Here is a 23,398-nt window from a genome sequence, read left to right as displayed (position 1 = left end):
ATATTCTTAATATTTTCTTCATTTCTTCATGGATCATGCTCCAAAATTTCCCAATTTCAGGGCATGTCCACCACATATGGTAGAAGGTTCCTGCATCTCCAGCACTTATTATTATATGTTTTATTCATTTTTGCAAGCCTTTCTGGTGCCAGGTACCACCTGTGATACATTTTCATATAGTTCTCTCTTATTAGGTAACATGCTGTAAAATTTATATTTTTTGTCCATAGTCTTTCCCATTCATTATATTCAATTGGGTGGCCCAGATCTTGTTCCCATTTTTTAATAGCGTCTCCTTTTTCCTCCTTTTCTACTTTCCAATTTTGTAACAGTTTATATATTTTTGAAAGAGTCTGTTATATAAAATTTCTTTTTCCCATACCGAGATTTTTTTATCAAACCCCTTAAGCTTACTATCCTTCTCAAATATCGTTTTTAATTGGAAATATTCTAACCAATTCACCCCCTCTCTTTTAATTCTTCAAATTTCTTTACTGTCCGGCAATCTTTTATCTCTTCTACGAGTTCCCTATATGTTAGCCAGCTATCTTTCATATTGCTTCTATGCAAGGCTGACAGCCACCAGGGAGTTTTGGCTGTTACTATTGTTTTATTTTTTCCCCAGACTTTGAATAGGGCCTTTCTCACCAAATGATTAGTGAATCCTCTATGTGCTTTTATTTTATCATGACCCAGGTAGCCATGCCACCCGAGAACTTTATAGTGTACAGTCATACCTCTGCTTACATATCCCTCTGGATACATAAACTTCGGGGTGCGAACGGAGCAAACCCAGAAGTATTTTTCTGGGTTCCGCTGCGCACGCATGCGCAAAAGCACTCTACATGCCGTGTGCATGCACAGAAGCAATCCTCTGGTTGCGAATTCCTCGAGATGCGGCCAGACCCCTGGAACAGATCCCATTCACAACTGGAGGTACCACTGTACAGGTTTTTTATGCAGCATATTCAAAATTATTATTTTTTTAAGTACAGGAGAAGCACTTGTACTCCCCCTTCTTGGAAAATAATGGAGATCTTGCTAAAGGAGGGATACAGAACCTGTGGTTCTCCAGGTGCTGCTGAACTACAACTCCCATCACCCCTGACCATTAGCCATTGTGGCTGGGGGTGATGGGAGTTGAAGTCCAGCAACATCTCAAGGGCCACAGACTTCTCTCTTGCCTAACCAAAGAGCTACACACAATGGGATACCCAAACAAAGAAATGAGCTTTCTTTCCCTGCCATATGTATTAATGGAAAACCTAATGAAAACTTAATTAATGGAGAGAAGTTTTTCAAATGCTCATACAGTGGTATCTTGGAAGTTGAATAGAATACGTTCCGGAAGTCCGTTCGACTTCCAAAATGTTCGGGAACCAAGGCTTCTGATTGGCTGCAGGCGGAATCTGCGGAAGCCGCATTGGACGTTCGGGTTCCAAAGAACATTCGAAAACCGGAACAATCATTTCCAGTTTTCAATCATCGGGAGTCAAAACGTTCGACTCCCAAGGCGTTTGAAAACCAAGGTATGACTGTACATTGGCAGCACTGTTCGAAATGAGAACAAATTCTTGAGCATCTACCCTTATGAAAGAGCTGTTTTCTTTTCAAATTTCACACAGCACTCCAAAACAAAAGCCCACATGGCACTATCTTCCTAGTGAGTTTATAAAGGTGAAAAAGGCTTGGGCCAAGTGACAACACTTACGGAAAACTGCACCAGATTCTCTGGGGAACTAGTGTGCTAGAGGAGTCTTGGAAGGCCTATCCACATTCACACTGTCTCATAAGAGCAGCAGGGGTACGGAATGTGTGGCCCCTCCAACTCCCATTAGCCCCAGCCAGCCAGGATAGCTAATGGTCAAGGATAATAGGAGCTGGTCGTCTGACTGTATCTAGAAGGCAAAGAGGTTCCCAATCCCTGCTCCAATACTTCTGATAGAAGCTATGATCGTGGGAGGGGCTGCAACACAACTTTTGTTGAGATGCCTGCCCTGTTCATAATCCGCACTCTCGTCTCCAAGATCTTGCTACTTCTTTAAAAATGAAATAATGATAGTAGTGTTTTCCTCCCTTCGCTCAACACCCTGCACTCCCTGAAGCCTTCTAGAAAGGAGAGCATCCCTACAATATTATTCCAAATGTGGCTTTTTGGATGCGAACCAAAAGTGGTGCAGAAGAGGGAAATCCATTTTCACAGGCCTGAACTCTGAAACTTTAGTTTGGGTACCTGGCCTTATATACAGTGGTGCCCCGCAAGACGAATGCCTCGCAAGATGAAAAGCTCGCTAGATGAAAGAGTTTTCCGTCTTTTGAGTCGTTCCGCAAGACGAATTTCCCTATGGGCTTGCTTCGCAAGACGAAATGTCTTACGAGTTCTTGCGAGTTTTTTTTTCCTTTTTCTTAAAGCCGCTAATAGCCGCTAAGCCGCTAAGAATTTAATAGCCGCTAAGCCGCTAATAGCCGTGCTTCGCAAGACGAAAAAACCGCTAGACGAAGAGACTCGCGGAACGGATTAATTTCGTCTTGCGAGGTACCACTGTATAGGCAACTCCCCATTTGCGTGTGATCGGCACATGTGTGACCACTGACATACATGCAGTTTTCAGCACTGAAAAGGGGATGGAATGGGGGCAGAACAGACTTACACACATCCCACTGATGCACATGGGGACCAGGAACACAACTCCCACACAAACGGAGAGTTGCTTGTATACAATCATATTGAAGGAATGGGTTTCCCAAACCCAAAACTGACTGTGAAGGCAGTTTGAAACTGCACCAAAATCCCTATTTTTCCTTAGCTAAAATCCATTAACTTGAGCTCTGAGTCAATGTATAAACAGAAACCCAGCTGTGCTCAGAGCCCTCTCTTTTATCAGCTTGTGACGGCAGGGATGACCCTGACTGCACCAGTAGAACAGAAAAGACACATTTGTACCTTATCTTATGTGCTGACCACAAAAGATGCACAGACCTAAGTCCGGAACAAGGCCAAATCGTGTTCTCAGAGATGACAACCTCTTCCTCCCTGATAAGAGTAGGAAGAGGAAGATCCTTTTATGGTCAGAAGTACAGGAACGAATTCCCTTTTACGGTTAAGAATACCAGAGCAAGAACATATGTGATGTCAACCTGCGTACATAGGCTGACGTGGTTGGAGGAAGGAGGGAGAGGGTGCCTGGAGGATATATATACTGCATGAAACTTGTCATTTCTTTGGACTTGCTGTGGACTTGATCACGCAAGTGCCTTCTGCTATCCGGAGAGCAGAATAAACTCTTTCTTTGAACCAACCTCGGTGTCATTTGACTTCCTTCCTCCTGTCCCGGAGCAACGCAGACCCAATCGATGAACTCCAAGAAGGCTACAATATAAGGTGGCAGAGTCTATAGGCAGCATAGAGTGCATTGTACTGCTGCCGACTGTAGCAAGAAAAAACTATTTTTCAAAATGTTCCTCCATGTTAAAAAGGCCCTGCACATAGAAACCTAGTGCATCAGGGAGCAAGCTGGGCTAGAACCATTTTTCCTGATATGCTAGATTTTTACTTGCCCAGAGTGTTCTCATTTTAAAAAATTAAAAATGAATCTGGGAAATTAAAAATGGCAGGTCCTGCATCTTCAGTTTGAAAAGGTGCAGGCCAGTTTCTCACCGCACCCAGCTATGTGCATAAGGCAGGCTATGCGCTCAGGACCACTTACCACTGCTCCTCTGCTGCGTATGTGGTTTTAAAAAACGCTGCCCAGAAAACTCTCCCATTCACGAAAAATGTGCAGCAATTCGTCAACCCATGTGGAATCCAGAAGACGCTTGCCACAGTTGTGAACCACTTCTGTGTTTTCTCTCTCTATTGGCAGTGGCTTGTTTCCACTAGCAGTAATGGGGCAGAAGGCGGGGAGCCCAACAGTAGGTGGTGATAGAGAGTCAATGGCAGGCAGATCCAACTAGAATGCTAGTTCTCCCCTCTTCCTTCCTGCTGAACTCTACAAGGGACATCCTAAGACGATGGAGGCAGCCTATCGGCTGGGCCACTCCCCAGATTGGTGGCAAGTTGAGGGCAGGTGAGGTAGGGGCTGGCTAAGGGCAAACCAAAGTTGGGTCACCTCTTCTGCCAATTCTTACACCAGGAGAACCCACACTGAAGCTGGCCCTATGCTCGGAGCACTGCTGTTGCAGGGTCTCTCCCCACCATGAACCTTCTTGTGTCTAATCAGGGCGGTATTACGCGTGTAGCTTTTCCCGCACTCGGCGCAGTGGTAGGGCTTCTCTCCCGTGTGGGTCCTCCGGTGCCTGATGAGGTTGGACTTCCAGCTGAAGCTCTCCCCGCACACGGAGCACCGGCAGGCTTTCTCCCCGGAGTGGGCAATCTGGTGCCCCATCAGGAAAGCTCGCTGCTCGAAGCACTTCACGCAGTCTGAATCACACCGGTGCGGGTTCTCTCCCTTGTGGTTCTTCTTGTGCGTCAGGAGGTCGATCCGGTGAGAGAACCGTTTCTCGCATTGCGGACACTTGTAGATCTTCTCGCCAATGTGGGTCCTCTCGTGGGCAACCAAGTCCAAACTATCGCCGAAAGACTTCCCACAATAGGAGCACTTATACACTTTCTCTGCTTCCGGTGGCATTGTCTGGTCTTCCGGAAGGGGAACGTTCCGATGGAGGCTGATCCCGTTCTCTTGGCCTCCCTTCCTCCCCTCAGTGCTCAGGAGGTTCTCAGGAAAGGTCCTCCTGGGTGCATTTTTAGCATCTTCCCCACAAAGCAGAGCTAGGTTAGGCTTGCTCTCTTGGAAGCTGTCAACCTGCTGCCGAGTCTCAGGAGTCTCCTCTACTTTGGGACCCCAAAAACATTCCCCCATGTTGATTTCCAGGGATGTCCTACTGTGGCTCATTCGCTTAGGTGTTCCTTGCCAAAAGTTCTCCTCAGACTTGAGCGCTCCGTTGCCATTTCCTGAAACAAACAAGAAAAATGACACGAGAAGGAGAGAGTGGGAGGGAGCCTTCAATTTTTGAAAAATAATAATAATTAAAACTAGTGTTCAGCTGATCAGTTGGTTAGATCAGGAGTAAGGAAACTGTGGTCCTTACCTGTAGTAAGGTTAAAAAGCTAACTGGGAAATGATATATAATGAATTGAAAAGGATGTTTAAAATAACGTTTGTAAAAAAAACACAAAAAAACAGAAGCTTTTCTTTTGGGAATTATAGGGACAGAACTACCTAAATTGTACAGAAACTTATTCATGTATGCTACTACAGTGGCAAGAATGTTACTTGCCTCGAAATGGAAAGAAGCAGAAGTCCCAGCAAAAGAAGAGATCCCTGGCCTCTTAATTTCCCCACAATTCCCTGGAATGGGAATTGCCTCCCCTCTTCTTCTCTCCTACCCTACAATGGTAGGCGAAACCAGAGCCAATGACAGGCAGAGCCAACGGATGCTCACTTGGCCTCCTTCTTGTCTCCCACTGAGTTACAATGGCTCTTCCCCAAAGTGGTTTGTATTAAGTTTCAGTAACATAGGAGAAAAACTATTTAAACAAAACAACAATTTAAAAAACCCCTACCAGAGTACATATCAGTTATTGTGGGCATTACAATAAATATATATTATGATATTTATGGTATCTGAAGAAGTGTGCATGCACACGAAAGCTTATACCCAGAACAAACTTAGTTGGCCTCTAAGGTGCTAATGGACAATTTTTAAATTTATTTTATCTATTATGAGCAAACTATGGGTTGTTTATGGGAATCATTTCCTCCCCGTAACAATTCCTTGACTGCCAGTTAGGAAGAGGGTGTGCTTGGTACATATCCTCTCCACAGATGGCAGGGTATTGTTCTTCTGGCTATGCGTGGACTCTTATTTGGAAAATGAGTTCACTATTAATATTTATAGACTACAAATAGCATTCCAGCAACCAATTTGTGGAATTTGCTGTCAGAAGATGGAGCAAGAGCAATTGGTTTAATGACTATAAAGGTCGATCAGTTAAATTAATGGAGGGAAGGATGGTTACCAAAAACCGCTATACAGTGGTGCCTCGCAAGACGAAAAGAATCCGTTCCGCGATTCTCTTCGTCTAGCGGTTTTTTCGTCTTGCGAAGCAAGCCCATTGATGGCTTAGTGGATTAGCGCTATTAGCGGTTTAGCGGCTTTTAGCGGCTTATCAGCTTAGCGGATTAGCGGATAAGTGGCTTAGCGGCTTAGAAAAAGGGGGGGGAGGAAAAAACCCCAGCAGGAACTCGCAAGACATTTTCGTCTTGCAAAGCAAGCCCATAGGGAATTCGTTTTGCAAAGCACCTCCAAAACGGAAAACTCTTTCGTCTAGCGAGTTTTCCGTCTTGCGAGGCGTTCGTCTTGCGGGGCACCACTGTATGGAGCCTCCATGTTCAGGGACAGTGTAGCAGCAGGTGGGGGAGCAACAACAGGGAAGGACTATGGACCTGGTGCTTCCAGATAGGCCTCTGGTTGGCCACTCAGGGAAACAGGATGCCAGGCTTAGATAAGGCTTTGATCCAGCATACTCTTAAAACTTAACATAAAGATATGTTTTTTTAAAAAAAAGGAACCACTTCAAATAACAGCCTGGTAGCATCCCTGGAGTCGCCCCGACAACCCTTACCCAAGAGATCATCCTCTCGCATCTTCACCGATTCTGTCAGATCCTGCTCCGACAAGGAGGCATTATCATCTCCTGTAGGCCTCAATGCCTAAAAGAGAAAGAGGAGTGCAACTCAGTGCGAAGCACAGCACCTAAAAGAGGGTCTTCTCCAACATTAATCATCTCTGACACTACGAGTGGCAGCTGAAGCCTTGGTGGGGGTATCACCAAACACCACTGGGGGGTTTCTGGTTGGCCCATGACAGGGCCTTTATAGTGGTGGTTCCCTATTTGTGGACCTAGCGATGTGCATTTGTCTCCCTCGTTATTGACTTTCATGAATTTTTTTAAAAAACACTGATATTTACCCATGCCTTCGGTGGCTGAAATGGCACACAATGAGATCTACGTTTTTAGAATATTTTAAATTGCTCTTAGGATCCTTTTTCTCCCCGTTATAATTGATGTGTGTATAATTGAGCGTGGGATAGAGAATGAAATAATTATATTTGTATTTTCACGTGGTGTGTGCCACAAGACAAGGGAAGACCTGTTCTCTGCCATCACCCACCCCAATCCACACAAAGCCCTCGACTGCCTTCGACATGATTGCACCACCAGTGTAAGCAGGGGGACCTGGGATTGGGTTCTCTCTCCATCCTTCTTTAGCATATAAACAGCAGGAGTGGAAGAATAAAGTATGATTAGAAATGTAGTTCAGCAATATCCGGAGGTTCACAGATTCCCCTCATCTCTGTTCAGACAAAACAGGGGTTTAGAGATCATCTCACTTTTTCTTCCGGCCTCCCTTGCATCTCCACACCAACACTCTCCTCCTCAGACAAAACCTCTTCTTTCACTTTCACAAAATACTTCCGGCTTCCTGGAGTTTCACAGCCAAGGCCTGGCAGGGTGTGATCAACGCCTTCTCCACTATGTCCATGGCTGTGGTTCACGACCCCCTTCAAAGAAGCCTGGGATTCCCTTATATCAGACACCAATGAGGACTGGGGGCAGGGAAGCCCAGAGGGAGTGGATGCTGCTGTCTTCAGGAAATTCAGGAACTGGTCTTCCCATTCCAGCTGGGACCTAGAAGCGGGAGTCTGCTTGACCTGCGGCAGACTTGCCCTACACAGAAACTGTCTCTCAGTCCCAAGTTGGACTGCAGAAGTCTCATTTTCTCCTCTTTCCATTCTTTCCCCGGGTTCAAGGGGTGCTGCCAACTCCCACGCTTCCACATTCATTCCTGGCTGCAGCTCCTGGACTGAAAAGAAAAGAGAACATAAGAGCCTGGCAACTGGATCAGGCCAATGGTCCATCTAGTTCCAACATTCTGTTCTCACAACAACCTTCTGAGTGCAACAATATTGCTCTCCTCACTTATGACTGCCAGCAACTGGCATTCAGAGGCATCCTGCCTCTAACCGTGGCAGACACTGGGGTCTCAAATTTCAGTGGAGCCCTGTGCAACACCCAAAATCAGTGCCCCCCTAGCCTTGCATTTTACATCATAGCTGCAGCGCCCCAGGGGTTCTGCACCCAGTAAAAACAAGCCAGTCACGCTCCCCTAAATCCGCCTTTCCAGTGGAGGTAGAACGTAGCCAGCCTAGCTGGCAGATACCGATAGCCTTGTCCTAAATGAATTTGTCTAACCAACTTTTAAAGAAATCTGAGCTGCTTCTCACTCTGTGCTCCTTTTGCCTCTCCTGAACCTTCCAACATTTGGCTTCCATTGGATGGCTCACTAATTTGGGCAATACTACCCTCCCCACCCATCATAGTATAACTTCACTGAGGAGTGAGCCCAGACTCTCGAGGGCTAGTATAGTCGTACCTTGGAAGTCAAATGGAATACGTTCCGGAAGTCCATTCAACTTCCAAAGTGTTTAGAAACCAAATTGCGGCTTCTGATTGGCTGCAGGAAGCTCCTGCAGCCAATCGGAAGCTGCAGAAGCCACATTGGACATTCGGCTTCCAAAAGAATGTTCGAAAACCAGAACAATCACTTCTGGGTTTCAATAGTTCGGGAGCCGATTTGTTCAGGAGTCAAGACGTTCAACTTCCAAGGTACAACTGTACACACACACACACACACACCTACACACTCTTAGCCCAATATGTCCCTGTCTCTCACTCTCTATGGCTCATGTCTGACCACTCTGTTTTTTTCTATTTTCCCAGTGGGGTTTTACAGTCAATTCTTGTTACCAGGGAACTCTCAGATTTGCAGCTGTGAAAGGAACAGGTGTCTCCTAACAACTCTCAGAACCCTTCAAAATCACATTTCTTGGGGACTCTGTGGGGGAAGCCATGACTGTTTCAAGTGGCAGGATACTGTACTGTATAGTGCATATGGGGCCAGACAGAAGGGATGGCACAGAGCCTTCTGCAGTCCTGCAACTCTGCCCACCGTTGGCTGTGCCCCACACTGGCTTTTCCTATGGTGAACAAACTTTCATAGGAAAAAGATTCCCCCACCCTAGCACAGATGCACACATTCTTATTTATCTTACTCAGGCTAGGAGGGAAAGCTTGAGGGCTGAGAGGGTAGTCCACTAATCAGATCTATCAGGCTTCTTTGGTCAGGTGCGACAGATGCCCACCTCGCATTTGGCCATTGAAGAGAGAATTAAAGTCTCCAAGAACAGCCCAAGAAAAGCCATTTTGATGAACCAGTGGCAATAATCAATATAACGAGAATGGCTGGAGAATGCTAAGGCTGAGTGTTATCTTGACACTTGATATGGAAAACCACAAGCTCAACCTGGCGTTGTTGACATTCTTGAGTTCCTGACAGAGATGCAAAAGTACCGAGTGGCTCATCTAGTCCAGCATCCTGTTCTCACAGTGGCCAACAGATGCCCATGGGAAGCCTGCAAGCAGGACCTCGCCCAGCTTGTCCGGAGTTTTGAGCTGGGTTGCCATCAGTATGTCGATGACACCCAACTCTATCTGTTGATGGATGGCCATCCTGACTCGGCCCCAGACACACTGACCAGATGTTTGGAAGCTGTGGCTGGATGGTTACGTGGGAGCCGGTTGAAGCTAAATCCTTCAAAGACAGAGGTCCTCTGGCTGGGACGGGGCGATATGGGATTGGTTTTTTTTTGTTTTTGTTTTTTTTAAAAAATAATTTTTATTCATTTTTCAAACACATAATAAAAACAAACAAAACACAAGACAAAAACATACAAAACATTTAAACATATATAATTTCATAATCTTATTTTCCTGTAACTTCTTTCAATCAACTTCCCCATACCTCCCTTTCGCTGCATCCTTATTTTAAAAAGAATTTTTTAGCAACCCTTTAGTCAAATTACCCATTTAAATCCCTTCATTACATTCCCATAAATTTGTTGATTACAGCTGTAATTCTCTGCTTCTTACCCCTTGACATCTTAACACTCATCAATTTTACAACAGTTTTTAAGATATATTTTAAATTTCTTCCAGTCTTCTTCCACTGCCGGGACGATATGGGATTGGAGGGCAACTCCCATCTCTTGCGGGGGCGCAATTAGTGCCAGCACCGTCCGTTAAGAGTTTGGGTGTAATCTTCGACACCTCCCTTTCCATGGAGGCGCAGATTGCAGCTATAACAAAGGCGGCATTTTTCCATCTCCACCAAGCTAAGCAGTTGGCTCCTTACCTCTCTCGCCCTGACCTAGCCACTGTGATCCACGCAACGGTCACCTCCAGACTGGATTATTGTAACTCGCTGTACATGGGGTTGCTCTTGAGACTGACCCAGAAACTCCAGTGGGTACAGAATGCTGCAGCGAGACTCCTTACGGGGTCCTCGCTGTGAGATCACATTCACCCGGTGCTATACCAGCTGCACTGGCTCCCGGTGGAGTACAGGATCAGGTTTAAGGTGCTGGTTTTAACCTTTAAAGCTCTATACGGCCTAGGACCCTCGTACCTACAGGACCGCCTCTCCTGGTATGCCCCACAGAGAAACTTACAGTCTTCAAATAAAAACATCTTGGAGGTCCCAGGCCACAGAGAGGTTAGGCTGGCCTCAACTAGTGTCAGGGCTTTTTCGGCTGTGGCTCCGATCTGGTGGAACACTCTGTCACAAGAGACTAGGGCCCTGCGGGACTTGACATCTTTCCGCAGGGCCTGCAAGACAGAGCTGTTCCACCAGGCCTTTGGCCAGGGCACAGCCTGACTCCCTCCCTCGGCAATCTTCATGGAGCTCTGGCCCAATGGTTGCCAGTGGCTTGATATGTATTAATTTTATAATGAATGATTTTAGAGTGTTGTGTTGTACTGTTTTATTGTTGTTAGCCACCCTGAGCCTGGCTTCGGCTGGGGAGGGCGGGATATAAATAAAATTTATTATTACAGTGGTGCCTTGCAAGACGAAAAGAATCCGTTCCGCGAGTCTCTTCGTCTTGCGGTTTTTTCGTCTTGCGAAGCAAGCCCATTAGCGGCTTAGCGGATTAGCGCTATTAGCGGCTTAGTGGATCAGCTGATAAGCGGCTTAGCGGATCTGCTGATAAGCGGCTTAGCAGCTTAGCGGCTCAGTTGATAAGCGGCTTAGCGGCCTAGCGGATCAGCTGATAAGCGGCTTAGCGGCTAAGAAAAAGGGGGGGGGAGGAAAAAAACCCTGCAGGAACTCGCAAGACATTTTCGTCTTGCAAAGCAAGCCCATAGGAAATTCGTTTTGCGAAGCACCTCCAAAACGGAAAACCCTTTCGTCTAGCAGGTTTTCCGTCTTGCGAGGCATTCGTCTTGCGGGGCACCACTGTATTATTATTATTATTATTATTATTAGCTGCACTCTTCCCTCCTGCAGTTTCCAGCAGCTGGAATACAGAAGACAGATGGGTGGGGTACAAATAATAAATTATTATTATTATTATAATTATTATTATCCTCCAGGAACTGAGCTCATCCTCTTTTAAAGTCATCCAAATTCATGGCTATTACTGCCTCTTACAAGCTCCACAGTTTGCATTAGTTTGAGGTGTGTACTTAGGATGTGACATGGAAGGAGGCTGGGGATCTTAGGAATGGGAACCAGCTAGAGGGGGTCTTAAGCAATAGGAACATTAGGGTTAGCACACCTTGACAGATACTTACCCAGGGAGGCTACCATCCCATAGTTCTCTGCCATGACTTCCCAGTAGAGAGCCCTTTGGCCTGGATCTAGCAGAACCCATTCCTCCTCGGTGAAACACAAGGCCACCTCTTTGAAAATCATAAGCCCCTGTTAAGAAGAAGGGCAAGGAGGGAGATTCTCATTCCTCTGAAGCCGCCTTCTATCACATCACATCAATGACATGATTGAAATTATACATGGTACAGAGAAAAAAAAAAGTTTCCCTCCCTCTCTCATAGCACAAAAAATCCTGGGCAGTATAATTTACCCAGGGGGGTATGGGGTGCTAGGGAAAGGGTATATCTCTGGTGGGGGACACATCGTGCTCCCTGTACCTAGTTTTCAAACATGACTCCTAGAAGCTGTCAGCACAAGACAGTCACTAGTCCCTGGGAATGGCTTCAACTGGTCAGCTAATCCAGGTGAGGGTAGCCAATGGGTCTGAAACCCTTGTTAAGGGACTTCCCCTGCATGCAAAGACAGGCTCTGACAGGTTGAATGGATGAGACCAATAGTGTGTCCAACGGTCAAGAGGGTGGTTTCCGTACATGCTGTAGAGAGAAATGAGAGGGAGATGGGGCTTGTCAACCTGGGAAGGGAGCCCATGTACAAGAAGGAAAACTCTGGTCCTAAACCTCCACTGCCTTGTGGGTTATCTTCAGAAGAAAAGGCTAAATAGAGAATCCTACACAAATCCAGAGTGGAGTCTCTAAGGAGGTTGCATGGCCCCTTTTATGCCTCCTTCTGGGCAACTCCTGCAGCCAAGCTGGTGCCAAACGTATTGTTCTGCTTTCCCTCAGATCAAACCAGCAAGGTTGAGAACGAGTCTTGTCCTATGGGCAGCCAAGGCCTCCACACACACGGCCCACACGTGCACTCTGGAGATGTCACAACAAGGGAGATAGCAGCCAGGAGCTCCTTTGGTGCTGCTAACGCGGTAGTTTCGAATTCACCCCCAGAGGCACACTCCATTGTCTCTTTCATGACAGGCAGATGCCAACACCCCCGCCCATCTAACTGTGTATCTGAAGAAGTGTGCATGCACACGAAAGCTCATACCTAGAACTAACTTAGTTGGTCTTGAAGGTGCTACTGGAAGGAATTTTTGTATTTTGTTTTGACTATGGCAGACCAACACGGCTACCTATCTGCGTTGCCCCAGCCACTCTGGGAGGCTTCCAACAGGCTATAAAAACCCAGCATAGCATATGCTGCCTTCAATTTAGGGCGATTGGGGTGGGAGGACAAAGGGGAAGTGGGATGAGGATCTCCCACTCCTCTGAACTCCTCGGGTGAAAGAAGAATTAACAGCGCGAGAGAAGCAGGACCAAGCCCACCCCCGCAACCCTCACCAACCTCGCAGGGCTGCGAAGAGCAAGAGCCAAACAATGCGCGCCCAGCCAGCAGCCCAGCCCGGAGCCCCTTGCTCCTCGTGCTAAGCCTCCGGGGAGCTTCCCCAGCAGCCCATTCTCCTGACCTGCCTTTGGCCCTCCATCTCCAGCAGCCAGACGTCATTCTCGGCCCGGGGGGTGGGGTGGGGGGTGGGATCCACAAGCCCAACTCTGCCGCCCACGAGCTAAAGCAGAGCCTACCATAGAGGCTGCTCTGGGTAGAGCGACGTCCCCATCAGGGTTGCCATGGTGAGCCGCTCTACCCTCGTTCTATCTTTATGGGTGGTTATTATAGATACTTCCGGCTTTCCGCTCCTCCGATGCAAAGTGCAAGGGGGGGGGCTTCACCAGAGAGATGCTGTGGCCTAGAGCGGGTTGTTTTGTGCTGTTGTGTTTCCAGGTCAGGAGGAGTCGGTGCTGGGCGGGGTGAGGGGAGATGTTTTTATACGACACTGGAGGACCTTATGGTGGCCGAGCGGGGAAAGCTTCTGCATTTTAGGAAATGGGCATTTTAGCAAGTGTGGCATGGAAGACGCGCTGCCCCTTTTGCAGTTTTCTTTTCTGCACAGCTACTGAAGATGCAGGAGCCTTTGGCAATCAGCTTTATTTTGCCTGTTTATTAAGGCGTATCATTGTTTTTCGCTTTTGTTTGTTTCAGCGTTATTGTTGGTTTTAATTTTCGTTGTGAGTTTGCCGTTTTGTTTTGAAAAGCAACTCATAAGTCCTAATAATATTAAAAAATTCTGTCTTCCAACAGTGGTCAACAAGGTGCTTATGGGAAGCCCACAAAGCAAGAAACTCAGTAACAATAGCACTGTTCTCTCTACCTTTGTGTTCATAGGGAACTCGTATCCAGAGGCATACTGAGCCCCACAAACTCCTAAAATCTGCCCCAAAGGGTACGTGGGGTAAACATAGGACAGGTTTAGGGGAGTACCTGGAGGAAGAAGGGCACGTTCTGTTGCACTAGTATAAATCCTTCCACTATGTAATGAGAGACTGCTGGATATACAAGCCATAACATTTATTGAATGTTTTTCTGTTTAGTGGCAGCAAAGGGGCTAGAACTGTTCGGAAGAAAAGTGTGGCAGTGAACTGGGCAAAACGTTTCTTTGCATGAGAGGAAAAAGACACATTCAGATCCGTTTTTGTAGGGAGGCAGAGAGGAAATGGTCCTAATTTGAGAAGGGAGCAACTTGGTTCTTTATTTGCATACAATTATTCAGTCTTGTTGGAAATAATGGGATTTTAATTAATCACAGATTAATTGCCCCACTAATTTCATTTGGATGCATCTCAATGAGTTGGATTTGAGCTGATGTATGTGGTTGAAGGCCGCTGATTCAGGCTTCAGAATGGAAAAGCTTGGAATTAACCTTCATTTTTACGAACTTAAATAGTTTAATTATTAAAATTTAATTTCTTTGTTCTTAAGCGTACAGTTATGAATACTTCATGAAGTTCATAGTAGATATGTCTCCAGCTCTTATTAATGGAAATTGTTGTGTAAATAGATTTATGAATTTTACTTTTTTTTGTCTTCAAGTGTCTTTTGGTTTTCTGAATTATATGTTTAATAAACTGGGTTTAACCTGCTTGCATTCAGTTTTATTTTAACCATTTAGAAATAAAAATAAAATTGTGTGGTGCAGCTATAAGCATTTTTACTCCAAAGCAAACTGTCCTGAGTTTAATGGGATTCAGGCCTAGCAACATGCTCTGCTATTCTCACTCTGAAACAGTTTCAGAGATCACTTTAGCTCTGCTGCTGACTTCTGGACTTAAAAAAAAAAATAGGTAAATTTAGAACTACAGAGGAGTTGCTCTGTCAGGAGTGCTCTGATGGCGTTTCCTGCTTGGCAGGGGGTTGGACTCGATGGCCCTTGTGGTCTCTTCCAACTCTATGATTCTATGGTGGGACCCTCACTTCTGCCCCATGTCTCCTACATCCATGAACTCAGTTTGTACCTAAGTAGGGTGCTGCTCATTCGAGCAACTTGAACACTGCAAGCTTCAGAGAAAGGCAGAGATGGGGAACTTGTGGCTTTCCAGTTGCTGTTGTATTCCCAGCTTTCCTCAGCCCAAGTCAGCATGCCCAACGGTCAGGGATGGCGGGAGTCACAGACCTAGAGTGCCACAGGTTTCCCTGCTCTGGGCGTTGGGGACACAGCTTCATAAAGGCTGCAACAAGGAGAGCTCGGGGCATTTCCAGACTGTCACTATTTGAATGGGATTCAATTACACAGGGAGTTGTTGTTCTGCAACAAACACGCTTCCCCCCACAAAAGACCACACTTTTTGCAGTAAGGAAAGTGACAGGGAAATGCACTGGAAAGTGTGGGATAACACTTGCTGTGGTGCAGCATTGACGAGCAAATCCACATCGCACATTTAAAGCACAGCCAAAGCTCATGACTTCCCTCAAAAAAAATACAGTGGTGCCTCGCAAGACGAAATTAATCCGTTCCGTGAGTCTCTTTGTCTTGCGGTTTTTTCGTCTTGCGAAGCACGGCTATTAGCGGATTAGCACTATTAGCGGCTATTAGCGGCTTAGAAAAAGGGGGGGGAGGGGAAGAACTCGCAAGACGTTTCGTCTTGCGAAGCAAGCCCATAGGGAAATTCGTCTTGCGAAGCACCTCAAAAGATGGAAAACTCTTTCGTCTAGCGAGTTTTTCGTCTTGCGAGGCATTCGCCTTGCGGGGCACCACTGTATTGGGAATGGTAATTTCCACCCACAGATGTGCAATTTCTGGCACCCTTAACCAACTATGGTTCCTGGGATTCTTTTGGGGAAGTGATGTGCTTTAGTTGAGATTCCTGCACCACACGTGGTTGGACTAGATGACCCTCAGGGTCCCTTCCAACTCTACAATTCTATGAAAAGCACATGGGACACTTTAAATGTGTGGTGCTGATGTACCCATTATCCAATCTCCCACAAACAAATCAGGATGAATGCTCAATAAACAGGCTGTCTCGAAGTGCCCTTGATTTAGCCCCACATTTTTAACTTAAAACTGCCTGGTTACAACACAGTTATTTTATGCAAGCATTTCATTAGCCCAGACGTTCTTCTGGCTGACACTATTGTTTCATCTTGGTTTTTTTGTTTTGTTTTTTAAACTCGCTGCACCACTGCCTGTGTTTATGTTTGTTTTTATTGCATTGTTTTATATGCTGTGAGCCAGCTCCGAGCGTTGTGTTTTGTGGGGGAAGGGTGGGATATGAATTTCCCCCCTAAATAAATAAAATAAATAAAAGCCGCTCCGCTAGGTCTGCTGTAGTCATTTCTGTCGCAACAGCTTCTCCCCCAGAGATTTAAAAGCCGAGAGGGTGTTTCCTTCCCCCTCCTCCTTTGGGCTTCAGACCTACTAAGAAACTATAATGGTCTGCAATATGTAATCAATAGTAAAAAAGAAATGTTATTCAGCAGCTGCAGTCTCTGAAACGGCAGCCTCTGCACAGTGATTAACAAAAGATGTTGCTGAGCTGGAAAGGACATGGAAAAGGGCACTCAAAATTATCAAACAACTAGAGCAACTTCCCTATGAGAAAAGGTTAAGGGTGTTTGTGTGTGTGTGTGTGACAATTTTTCTCCAAATTTCCCCTGCTTCAGATTGCTGGAAATTATTGAGGCCCACCAGTCACAAAATGGAGGCAACATTTGACATAATCTGGCAATTACTGTCTTTTTTTTTTTACTGAAATCTAATCCATCTTTGAAAATCGTTGAATTCTATGCTGCACTATTTTCCTTGTGGTAAGGTGTTTCAGAGCTCACCTTTCCTCAAGTTCAGTGCAGCTGCTGGAAGTGGTAAGAGAGGAAGAGTGTTCTTGCAGTTGGGTCCTGCTTGTCAGCCTCCCAGAGGCATCAAGCTGGCCACTACCTGGGTGCTGAAATGCACTTCGGCAGGAAGAACCAGCTGCACAAATATAAGATGGGGGGCACCTGGCTTGCCAGAAGTACATATGAAAAGGATCTAGGGGTCTTGGTAGACCACAAACTTAACATGAGTCAATGGTATGATGTAGCAGCAAAAAAAGCTACTGCCATTCTAGGCTGCATAAGTAACAGGACTGCACTACAGTGGTACCTCGGGTTACATATGCTTCAGGTTACAGACTCCGCTAACCCAGAAATAATACCTCGGGTTAAGAACTTTGCTTCAGGATGAGAATAGAAATCATGCTCCGGCAGCAGCAGGAGGCCCCATTAGCTAAAGTGGTGCTTCAGGTTAAGAACAGTTTCAGGTTAAGAACGGACCTCCAGAACAAATTAAGTACTTAACCTGAGGTACCACTGTATTATGCCTCGGTCAGACCCCACCTGGATTCCTGTGTCCAGTTCTGAGCATCACGATTTAAGGATATTGACAAGCTGGAACATGTACAGTTGTGGGTAACTAAGATAATCAAGGGTCTGGAAATCAAGTCGTATGAAGAATGGTTCAGGGGGTTGGATATGTTTAACCTGATAAAGAGGAGACTGAAAGGTGATATAATAGCCATCTTCAAATATCTAAAAGGTTATCATCACATGGGAGATACAGCAAGTTTGTTTTCTCCTGCTCCGGAGGGTAGGACCCAAACCAATGGTTTCAAGTTACAAGAAAGGAGATTATGACCCTGCACTGTGGAGAACCCCAACACAGGTTTTAGCGAAGCCTGTGTACGGTACCAATTCTGCCACTTCATTCTACCATCTTAGTCTGCAAGTTCATGTTTAACAACTGTGTTTTGTTACACTTTTTTTTTTTTAAAGGATCAACCTCCAGCCATTTCACAGAAGAAAAATGCTAGAGAAAAGTATGGTCCTAGGCAGAATTTCAGAGGCGGCCAAAAGAGAAACAGAAAATAAAACCCGTAATTTACCTTACAACTTGAAACTGGAGCTTCTTCTCAATATGGAACAAGTCATCTTTAGATATAAAAAATTAATGGCAAAAAGGAGGGGGAGAATTTAATGTAAAATCTAGAAGTAACGCATATCCCTAATAAATTGAATTTAAGGTTTTTTAATGCATTTTTACAACTACAGATTCACAAACATTCATAGGAAGGAAGCAGTGTTCACCTCTCCCCGTGCCTCTTCATGTGAACAGCAAACATGCAGACACGTCGAGGGATATAAACGGACGTGAAAGGTGGATTTAAGAATAAGTGAGGTCAAGGGAAGCTGGAGGAGGGCGGTGGGCTGATAATTTCAAGAGAGACGGTGCAGCTCAGTTTCTCCCAGCAGTACAGGCAGATTCCAAGAAAGGCGTCCATTTCAAGATGCCCCATCTTTGAGAAAGGCGTCCATTTTCTGACCCCTCTTACTTCTTGTAGAAAGATGGAAGTGTGGCCATTTTCTTCTTGTGGAGGCTTGGGCAAGACCTTGTTCTGACGTCCTCGAGAGGATGGTACAGTCCCCATGCCCTTCCAGGCACTGTGTCCCCTGTTGTCATGGTACAGCAAAGCCAGGGGAGCCAGGTTCAAATGTCCCCTCATCCATGAAAGAGAAATTAATTGTGATGGAGTGCCATGTTTGTTTATTTCTTTAACTGTTTGTGTATAGAAATTGGGGGCAGGAGAGGGGACCCCCAATAAGTATCTGAGCTGATAGTGAGTGTCTTGGGTCCAGAAAGGTTGGAGGCTACTTTTCCACAAAAAAGGGTGTTTGCAAGGGAGAGGAGCAAAATGCTGCCTCCTTCCTTGTCATTGTATTTCAAGCATTTTTCTCTCCAACCCACCTCACTGCCAGTGAGGAAACTGCTTCAAGACAATGAGCAAGGAAAGGGGAGCTGGGGAAGGTTCAAGGTTCGTCCCCCCACACCCTCCAAACACACTCCATGTCATGGGATGAACAACCCCTCCCTCTACCATCACAATCTTTATTCCCTGCTTAAAAAAAAAAAAAGAAATCAGGATTGAATAAACTATACAATTAACTTCTCCCACCCCACATCTAGTTTCACTCTTACTGAGCGTCATATGGGAAGTCCCTCCTCTCCAGCCTAATCTCCCTCACAGGGTTATCATTAGGACAAAAAAGGATTTCCACTCCTGCCTGCCTGCCCCCTTTTCCATTTGTATTTGGCCCTGAGCTCCTTGAAGAAGTTGCAAATTAGGGGGCAGATGCTGTCGTTGCTACCTTAGCACAGGGGGAGAGAACCACTGGCCCGCCAGATGTGGTTGGACTACAAGTGTGCAGGTATTCCTTATCATGTTGTTCCCAATTTATACTGAGTGCCCATAGCACCCTTCACCAACCAGGTGCCCTCCAGGTGCTGTTGTGCTACAACTCCCACCTGCCCCAGCCAGCATAGCTAATGGGAGTTGTAGTTTAACACCACCTGGGGAACAGCTTGCCATAACTGGCCAATCCTAGATATATGAAGGGAGAAAAAACCAGATCAAGCTAAAAAAGGGGGGGAGGAGAGGGGAGCAAAAAGACTACCATTATCTCTCTATCCTGCAAAATATTGATTATTTGTATTTATTTAAAAATCCCTTCCTTTACTCCTTTCTAGATCCCAAGTGCTGCGCCTGAACTGTCATTATTTGCAAGTAGGGTCACAATGTGAGCAAAATCAGGGTTGTGCAATGATAGTTGATAGTTCATTTGGAGGTCTTGTACAACAAACCTACTTCCTTACAATAAGCAAAGGGGTGAGGAAATGCTCATGAAAGTGTGGGGAAACACTTCCCTCAATGTTACGCCATCTAGCCTCCTTGCAAATAAATCAGAATGTCCTTCCAATCTCCCTGCAAGCAAAGCAGGACGAAGGCTCAACAAACAGCTCACCTGGCAGCACCCACAAAACCTTCCCTTTCTGCCTTTGCAAGAAGACATGTCCACCTTTTGGGTGTGTGAGATCTAAATGAATTTCTCCTCTGCTCCCAGCATGCTGCCCTGTTCTGGCTCTCCTACATGAACTTGCTTTTCTTCATCTTGTATACACCTAGGGCTTTTTTTCAGCCAGAACTCTCCAGAACTCAGTTTTGGCACCTTTCAGGCAGCCGCCATTGCCATTACAGTCAAACTTCGGCTCCGGAACAGCCCCGTTTTCTAATGATTCAGCTCCCGAACGCCGAAAATCTGGAAGTAAATGTTCCAGTTTTCTAATGTTTTTTGGAAGCTGAACGTCCGACGTAGCTTCCGCTTGAGTGCAGGAAGCTTCTACAACCAATCGGAAGCCACGCCTTGGTTGTCAAACGTTTCGGAAGCTAAACGGGCTTCCAGAATGGATTATGTTTGACAACCGAGGTTTGACTGTATAAGAGGCGTTCACGGTGAGTTCCAGCACCTCTTTTTCTGGAAAAACAACACTGTATACCACAGTGAACTCTAAAAGTAGGGCTGGAGAATCTGTGGTCTTCCAGATGTTGGTGGACTCCAAGACCCATCAGCTCCAGTCAGCATAGCCAATAGTCAGGCATGATGGGAGTTGTAGTCCCAATTTTACCTGGAGGGCCACTGGTTTCCCACCCCAGCATTATGTAATTTCCCCATAAAGCTCCGTTCCCTTCATCCTGGAGGGGGACAGTTAAGCAGTCTCCTTCCTTCCCTTCCCATCCCAGTTATTCCTGGGAGCCCCATTTTATCCAGGACACGCCAACTGTCCGCTTTGGGCAGGCCAACATGTCTGTTCATTGATGGACAGCTGTAGGCAGGCTTCAAGTGATGTGACGTGTGGTTGAATCAAGAAGACAGCACAGAGTTTGCGCTTCTTCTCACATTCACCTCAAACTGGACCTTTGCAAGAGAGACGTGTTTAGTTGCTAGTGTGCAGTACATGCACGTCTGAACCGGGCCAGAGAATCACCCTTTCTCCAATAAAAAAAATGCACATGCACCTAACCTGCTTTTAAAATTCTCTCACTCACACACACTTTATGCAATTTGCTCTCCACTCCTTAGTCCTCCTCTTCTTCCAGTACCCCCATACTAAGGTCACATCCACACTAGGCATGGACAAATATGTCAAGTACAGTTTCTCATTTCCCCCCAATCTTAAATTCATTTCTCTGCTTTTCCACATCAGTTTGCAATTTTCTCCTCTAAAAAAAAAAAAATCCTCATGAAAATTCATCAGCATCTTAGTGTGAATTTATCCTAATATATACATTTTTTGCATGTAATTTTGCCTAAAACGCACATTTCCCCAAAGCAATTTCCTCTAATATAATTCATTTTAATGGTATTTTTGCTAGCATGTGCATTTATATGCACACCTTACCCTAGTATATGCATTTTGTACACACTGTTTGCCTGCACGACCGCATGGCAAAATTCAGAGAAGTGCAAAGTTCAAAGGATGGCTGTGTTTTGGATCGTGCATTGCTTCAGAAGATGCAAATTAGGCAAGTTCGCCTTTAAATGCAAACTGAATCCAACCTCTCCCCCATCCCTAACCCACACAGTGCATTCAGGGCACTCTTACACCACTTTAGCAGTCCTAGAGAATCCTGGGGACTGTAGTTTGTTAAGGGTATGGAAACTGTTCCATGAGGACAGCAGCCTTGACAAACTACGGTTTTCAGGACTCGAATTGTTTCTCAGCCCTGCTTCCACATTTGCTGTGTATCAGAGATGGGGAACCTGCAGCCCTCCAGAGGTTGCTGAGCCTTAAACTCCCATGATCCCTGTTCACTGGCCATGCTAGCTGGGGCTGCTTGGAGTCGGAGTCCAGAACCATCTGCAGAGTCATGTTAACCCCTCCTCCCCCAAAAATCAATTCTTTAACATAACAGGGTCTCCTAAACACATGATAAGCCTAGCTTGTTTCCAGTACCAGAATTGAACTGAGCTTCGAGGTTTTCTATACCACAGTAAATCACTACTTAGTTTTTTTTCCCATTTTGGCAGCCCAGGAGGTTTCTTGGGAGTGTGCTTAGCTGTTGCTACTGTAAAACAACCAGGAGTCAGAATCTATTTGTCAACCTGCTGCAACTATCACCACAATCGCAATTGACCTTGTGCCTCTATAGGAAACTTTCTCAGCCAGAGGCCACAGGCCCTCATGGGCAGCCTCCCAGGAACTTCAAACTAGTGGCAAAGGGGTCTGGAGGGCCGCATTCTGGACCCCGGGGGCTGAGGTTCCCCACCATTGTTCTATAAAACTATAGATTCCCTTGGTTGATTAATACAACGGGTCTGGAAAGAGGCTTGATTTAGTCAGGCCAAGCAAGTGAGCAGCAAGAGCTCAACATTCCTGCATTGCAGGGGGTTGGACTAGATGACCCTTGGGGTCCCTTCCAACTCTACAATTCTATGATTCTATGTTAAGACTGGGGGCAGGCACTTCCGCTGTGACCTTGAAAGCAATTAAAGGATGATCCATCTAGTGCTTTACATCATATTTCTGGGTGGGGAGGGGACTATTTGTGGTGCTCTACCTGCAACGTGTGCTTAGCTCATGGCCTTGACTATTCGGTCAGGCCCTCTTCAGAGGAGGTCAGTACAGCATGCATACAAATATCCCCACCCACCCAAGCAGAAAAATGAAGGGCAGAGGTGAGCCTAGATTCACTCAGGGCGGGGGGACAAAAATAGGGCCACACGTCACAGGCTAGAGGTGGTAAAACACAGTGGGACTGGATTAATTTGTTCTCAGCCAGGTGCAGCAGAGGATCGTTTGCCTGCAAGAAACTTGTGGCGCAGTGGTTGGGTGGCAGAGGAGAATAACAGTTACACAGGTCTCCTGCCATCCCATAAAATACTTTTGCTTCTACAAATCTACACCCTTCCAGCTTTCCAATGACAAGGGAAGGAGGACAAAGTTATCAGAAGTGTTTTCAAACTACATCTTGAGGTGCGAATGGGAATGCTTGGCAATTTCTCAGAGGAGAAGACAGGAAATGGAGGACAAGCTGTCCTCTGAAAGGACCAATATTCTCAAAACCAATGAAATGCTCATCTATAAGAGTGGGTTGGGTGTGCTGAAAGACACTGTCGAGCTTCAAGGCGGTGCCAAATTTAGAGGCCCCAAAGGCCCAGGCAGGTGTTTCCATGCAAACTATGTGTGGGTGGGTGTATGTCATACAGTGGTGCCTCGCAAGACGAAAAGAATCCGTTCCGCGATTCTCTTCGTATAGTGGTTTTTTCGTCTTGTGAAGCAAGCCCATTGACAGCTTAGCGGATTAGCGCTATTAGCGGTCTAGCGGCTTTTAGCGATCAGCTGAGAAGCGGCTTATCAGCGGATCAGCTGATAAGCGGCTTAGCGGCATAGGAAAAGGGCGAAAAAAGCGAAAAAACCCCACGGGAACTCGCAAGATTTTTTCGTCTTGCGAAGCAACCCCATAGAAAAA

General features: G+C 46.0%; 1 protein-coding gene across 2 annotated transcripts; it reads right to left on the bottom strand.

Annotated features, from left to right (window-relative positions):
* Nucleotides 1-2,550: 2,550 nt before the first annotated feature.
* LOC309336878 (uncharacterized protein) lies at nt 2,551-13,250 on the bottom strand. Of its 2 annotated transcripts, none has more exons than XM_081853346.1 (5): nt 13,192-13,250; nt 11,696-11,822; nt 7,396-7,868; nt 6,626-6,713; nt 2,551-4,951 (listed from the first exon to the last, which is right to left on the bottom strand). In XM_081853346.1, exons 1-5 carry the CDS (start codon nt 13,207-13,209, stop codon nt 4,125-4,127), a joined length of 1,533 nt encoding a protein of 510 aa, XP_081709472.1. In that variant the 5' UTR covers nt 13,210-13,250; the 3' UTR covers nt 2,551-4,124. The 2 variants fall into 2 exon arrangements, with proteins under 2 accessions (XP_081709472.1, XP_081709473.1); XM_081853347.1 differs by lacking the exon at nt 13,192-13,250 and adding an exon at nt 13,071-13,183.
* Nucleotides 13,251-23,398: the final 10,148 nt, after the last annotated feature.

The sequence above is a fragment of the Podarcis erhardii genome (assembly GCF_964252035.2).
Source record: "Podarcis erhardii genome assembly, chromosome: 2".
Taxonomy (NCBI): Eukaryota; Metazoa; Chordata; class Lepidosauria; order Squamata; family Lacertidae; genus Podarcis; species Podarcis erhardii.
The sequence above is the reverse complement of the archived record's forward strand: the minus strand, read 5'-3'. Positions and strand labels throughout refer to the sequence as shown.

What these genes read in the sequence shown, in the direction of transcription:
- LOC309336878 (XM_081853346.1), bottom strand. An exon ending in TGGGATGGTAGCCTCCCTGG is followed by an intron (nt 7,869 to 11,695) that starts GTAAGTATCTGT and finishes TTTTCTTTTCAG; the next exon opens with TCCAGGAGCTGCAGCCAGGA. An exon ending in AAGGGAGGCCGGAAGAAAAA is followed by an intron (nt 6,714 to 7,395) that starts GTGAGATGATCT and finishes TTTCTCTTTTAG; the next exon opens with GCATTGAGGCCTACAGGAGA.